Genomic DNA, 4,829 nt, shown 5'->3' with positions numbered 1-4,829 from the left:
TGAGGGCCAGGTACGTCATTTATGATGGCAGCCATGTTGGTTGTCATATTGGATGTCATTGAAAATTCAGATTTATCGCAATGGAGTAAACGCAAACCATCTTTCTTCTGACCCCCCCCCCCCCCCCCCCCTGCCGACTAAATCTGACAACTACACTAGGTCTCTTCCTTTCGCCAGCCATTCTCATTTACTCTCCGAAACGCAAGTTTTTCTCCCTAGACGGTTTTGTTTCAACTGTAGCTGTTTTTGAGAAATTTCACTTTATTATTATTTTAAGATCGAAAATTTTTGTAATTACCTCTTAAACTGCAAGTGCCTTCCAAAAGAAAGCGTTTTTTGCTACTTAAAAAACATTAACAATTGAATTTAACTTGTTAAAGACCTTAAAACAACGCCCCCTTATGTATGTAAGACGGGCTAATCCCTAAACCCGACGTTTAGAGTTGGGCTCGGACTGCCAATCTTTACTCACTTTCCTTGAATCGTGATAAGGCGGACACCTCTAGCAAAGGTTTAGAAAAGGCTCAGAAGCATGAAGCAATATCTCTTTTCCATAATATTTTCCCCAGAATCCTTGTGGTAGTTCTCCATGCAAAAATAACGGGACTTGTCAATCAGGATTTACCAAGAAAGGATATCACTGCTTGTGTCGAGGCTGGACAGGTGCAATATGCCAAATGGGTAGGTCTGAAAAATGGACTAAATGAACGCAGTAGTTATGAAACCACGCAAGCTGTACCGCACTTAAAAGGAAGAAACCACATGTGAGACATTAATTTGAAAAAAAGTATATCCGCTGTAATATTAGCCCTGCCATTGTCGACAAAACCATCACAAGCGCATCAAGCGCAGGGCCTTCCAGACGGAAGCAGCATTTTCAGGAGCTCGTGCATTGATGAAAGACTTTTCCATTTACTTTGGAGTGGATTCAGGATTTGCGGCACGTTTCTCTTTACTTTCACCTTCGTTTAGCCTAAAATTCTCGATCTGAGTTATAATTTGAAGTTGAGTTAATTTTCGGTGGACTGTCGACCTGTCGTGTAAACGAGACAGTTCCACTGTCCAGTCATCGTTTTCTTTGCAAAGTAACTGAATGAGTCTTCTAATAACTATCTTCACCTAGATATTAACGAATGTGATGAAAAAAGTCACGAGTGTAGCCAGAACGCAGATTGTAAAAACACAAAGGGATCTTACAGATGCAAATGCAAGACTGGATTCTATGGAGATGGATACAACTGCACAGGTATCCCAGTGTTTATTTGGGTCCTTAGTTGTTGTAAACAGTTTAGAAAATATCCATGCAGCTAACATCAATGAACTGCAAAAGATCATCCTCTTAGGAGCGACAGGTATACTAAGACGATTTCTGTCCATCCAGTAAAATACCCCTCTAGCACCTCAGGACCAAGGAATGGGCCAGTTTCTAATAGACTACAAGGAACAACAACAACAACAACAACAACAACAATAATAATACTAATAATAATAATAATAATAATAATGATAATAATAAATAAATAAATTAATTAATTAATTAAAGAGCCGGTATCCAGAAGAAAAGGCATAAGAGTGGATTTTAAATCCAGCATGCTGATGGAAGTGGAAAGCTCAGTTATAAGCGAGGTATTATTTCTCTGGCCAAGAAGGCGAAAAGGGGAGCTTGTAACAGAAATATTATGCTAGTATACCATTGATCTATTTGCTTAGGAAAGAGAGGGAGAGAAGACTGAAAAGAAAGGGCGGCTTATTCACTGTCTTCCGCTTTACAAAGAATATAAAGGCAAGTGAGAAGTAAGTGGTTAATTCACACTATTACAACGTTATTCTAGATATCAATGAATGTCGAGAAGAACTGAGATGCGGAAAGGACGCAGCTTGTACGAACACTGAAGGATCTTTCAGATGCACCTGCAATATTGGTTACTATGGAGATGGATACATCTGCACAGGTATACCACTGTTAGTGCAAACTTCCCAAGACTGAAAGCAGTTGCAAGCGAGGGTAAAAGACAGCACTGATTGATCACCATCAGAAAAACAGCCTGAAATATGATGATGTTTATCGGTTTGAGGTTGCCAATAGTTCCTGGTAAAAAAAAAATTTAGCTTTTGTAAAAAAAACAGTGCAATGAACACCAACGAATCTTCTATAGTTTGAGGCATTGGATGCTTTGACAGTTATGATCGTAAATCATGTAAATCGTGAACTTTTAAACCAAGCATTATATAAGAAAGGACTGGTTTGTCTTTTAGAAGAGCTAAGGAAAATTCTTTATGCATAAATCAATTCCAGCTGCGCCCAGCCCCCTCCCCGGGCTGACCCCCGGGCATTAGCAGTTTTTTTCCTTGGATGGCAAATTCCCGGGGGTGGGGACTCTTGAGCTGTCAAATCCCCCGGAGTAGGGACGAAAAAAGAGGGCAAATGCCCCGTCCTCCGTCAACACTGCAACATTTTTTATTGATCGCACGGTCGAGTAGTGCCATTTTAAGCATTTTAATGTGCGATTTTTTGTTTCAATTAACGTCTTTCTTTGTAATAGTACTATTCTAATTGAGACTTCACGCCGTGACGACACCAGTTTATGGTTTTAGTATTGTTATAAAATTAATGACATTTTAGAAATTAATAGTGCCCTGTAAAGTTAACTGCAATGAATAGTTTTATAAATATGAAAGGATGTTCTTCAAATAGTATCAAGAGAAACTTGATTCAATAACCCAAAAAACGTTGATTCACGTCGATAGCTCCCGCGTTTCGCTATATAATTCTGGCTTGATAAGCAATGAAGAAATGCATGCATAAAATCGAGAACATGCCTTTACAAACCTCTTCAATTTTTTCCCGGCCTTGAAATGCGCCAATCTGCTTGCTTTTCAAGTAAAATCCTGTGTGTAGCTAAATTCTGATAGGAAACCGCGTGCGTGTCAAAAGCTCGGGGTTGGCAAATGCCCGGCCCCCGGGCAGGGCAAAATTTGCAAATGCCCCACCCCCGGGACTGAGGGCGGGCAAATGCCCCGCAGTAGCCCTGAGGGGGGGGGGGGGCTGGGCGCGGCTGGAATTGACTGATGCATTAACAACTGCCTCTGGCAACATAGTGTCTCATCGCTCTCAGGAATGTTGGTCAGTCTGATATTTTTCTAACGAAGTAAAAACTGGTTTGGCTGCTTCTTCTGGTTTAATTCTTCTCGATCTTTATAATAATTATGCTTATGACAATTTCACTATTAAAACGGTCTCCTATGGTTTCTCTTTTAATACGAACAAGTTGATTATCTCACAGTCACAGTCATCTCACTCTCTGATCTTAAATATCTTTTGTTCTCAAACTAGAGTGTTACACAATATTTGACTTCGAAGACCATGATTTGTCAAATTGGACTTTGAATGGCACTGCATTCAATAATCAGCCAACATACGGGAATAACACGTTATCAAGGAGGGGTAGGGCTTGGAGCAACCACAAAGGGGATTGGTGGATTGGTACCTTCGAGAATCGGCCCAGTCCCTCTGAACCGTTTGGGGGACAGCAAGGTGATGGTCCTCAAGGCTCATTGACGTCACCCAGTTTTCAGATTACTGGAAAATTGCTTACCTTCCTGATTGGAGCAGGCTGCAGAGGTTATACAAGTCCAAACATTCGTGCCGAGCTTATTGTTGATGGGGTAGTGGTTCGCAAGGAGACACCGACTGAATGTGATGGGGCTATGAAAGAGAAAAGTTGGAATGTAACAGATTACGCTGGTAAACATGCCCAGCTGCGGTTGATTGATTACTCCTCAGGTTTCTGGGGTCACATCAATTTTGATCACTTACAAGCTTGCCATAAACTCATTTCAGATACGGATCCTTGAGTTTTCTTGGTGTTCATTTTGAGCAGTTCTGTAAGATGAAAAAAGACAAAGGACTTGTAAGAATAGAAGCGGTTTTTTTTTTTGAATCATTCACAGAATTTACAGCTGTCTTTGTTTTTCTTCTGTGATCAATCAGATCGTCTGTACTTTCATTTTATTTATACTTTATGTAGTGATTTCGGTGAACAATCCGTGTAGTAGAGTTCGGATGTTTTGAATTAGCTCTGCGGTATTTTCCCAAACGTTGAAACGAAAGTAACTTTATTCGCTCTTAAAACCCCAATACAATGGGAGTTATTTCTCTCCCTGAACCAAATTACAAACTCAAAACTAAATATAAAGGTAACGAGCTAACAGCGGGGTGTAAGAAGCTTTTTCTTAAAGTTAGAGTAAGATCGACATAAGAATTATGTGAAGAGTTTAGTAATGATCCCTGTAAAAACTGGGGCTTTTAAAGTAGCTGAAAGCACTTCAGAGCCTTGCTTTATCTTTATTGTTTGACTAAAAGCTGTAAAAGGTAGCAAAACGTATACTTACACCAGGAACTGGGGCCAATAGCACATATATCAGGAGAATGCACCCAACGACAGTTTCCTCTTTAATACATTGAAAACACTTTTTAGGCTATCCAAAGTACTTTTAGAGCTGTAGAAATTCATTTTAAGTGGTGCTATAAAATTTTTATCTGTTCGGTCACTCTAGGGGAACTTGGGTCTTTTCGAAATTTTAAGAGCTTGTTGATTCGTGAAACGGTAGAGAGATCAAAGCGATTACAGGTTCTCTTAAAGAAGATACTATTTATTCCACTACTTCAGAGTTTGTTAAAGTTTGCTCAGACTAAAGTAGAAAGGTAACATTGGTTACTGCTTTGAGAATGTCAAACCGCGAGGAATTGAACACGATAGAACTCCCTGGCTCTGTTTCCATCTTTCCAACAAGGGATGGTGTAGTACTTTTAAAAAATGACGACACAG

General features: G+C 39.9%; 1 protein-coding gene across 1 annotated transcript; it reads left to right on the top strand.

The window, feature by feature from the left end:
• The first annotated feature begins 575 nt into the window (after positions 1–575).
• On the top strand, positions 576–4,086 carry LOC140945983 (uncharacterized). The gene is made up of 4 exons (XM_073395049.1): positions 576–681; positions 1,124–1,246; positions 1,833–1,952; positions 3,335–4,086. Exons 1-4 carry the CDS (start codon positions 678–680, stop codon positions 3,853–3,855), a joined length of 768 nt encoding a protein of 255 aa, XP_073251150.1. The 5' UTR covers positions 576–677; the 3' UTR covers positions 3,856–4,086.
• The last annotated feature ends 743 nt before the right edge of the window (positions 4,087–4,829 follow it).

This window comes from Porites lutea, chromosome 8 (assembly GCF_958299795.1).
Source record: "Porites lutea chromosome 8, jaPorLute2.1, whole genome shotgun sequence".
NCBI classification, from domain to species: domain Eukaryota; kingdom Metazoa; phylum Cnidaria; class Anthozoa; order Scleractinia; family Poritidae; genus Porites; species Porites lutea.
The sequence above is the reverse complement of the archived record's forward strand: the minus strand, read 5'-3'. Positions and strand labels throughout refer to the sequence as shown.

Bases quoted from the DNA above. Each gene is read 5' to 3' on its own strand.
- LOC140945983 (XM_073395049.1), top strand. The intron at 1,247-1,832 runs GTATCCCAGTGT...ACGTTATTCTAG, and splicing joins AGATGGATACAACTGCACAG to ATATCAATGAATGTCGAGAA. The intron at 1,953-3,334 runs GTATACCACTGT...TTCTCAAACTAG, and splicing joins AGATGGATACATCTGCACAG to AGTGTTACACAATATTTGAC.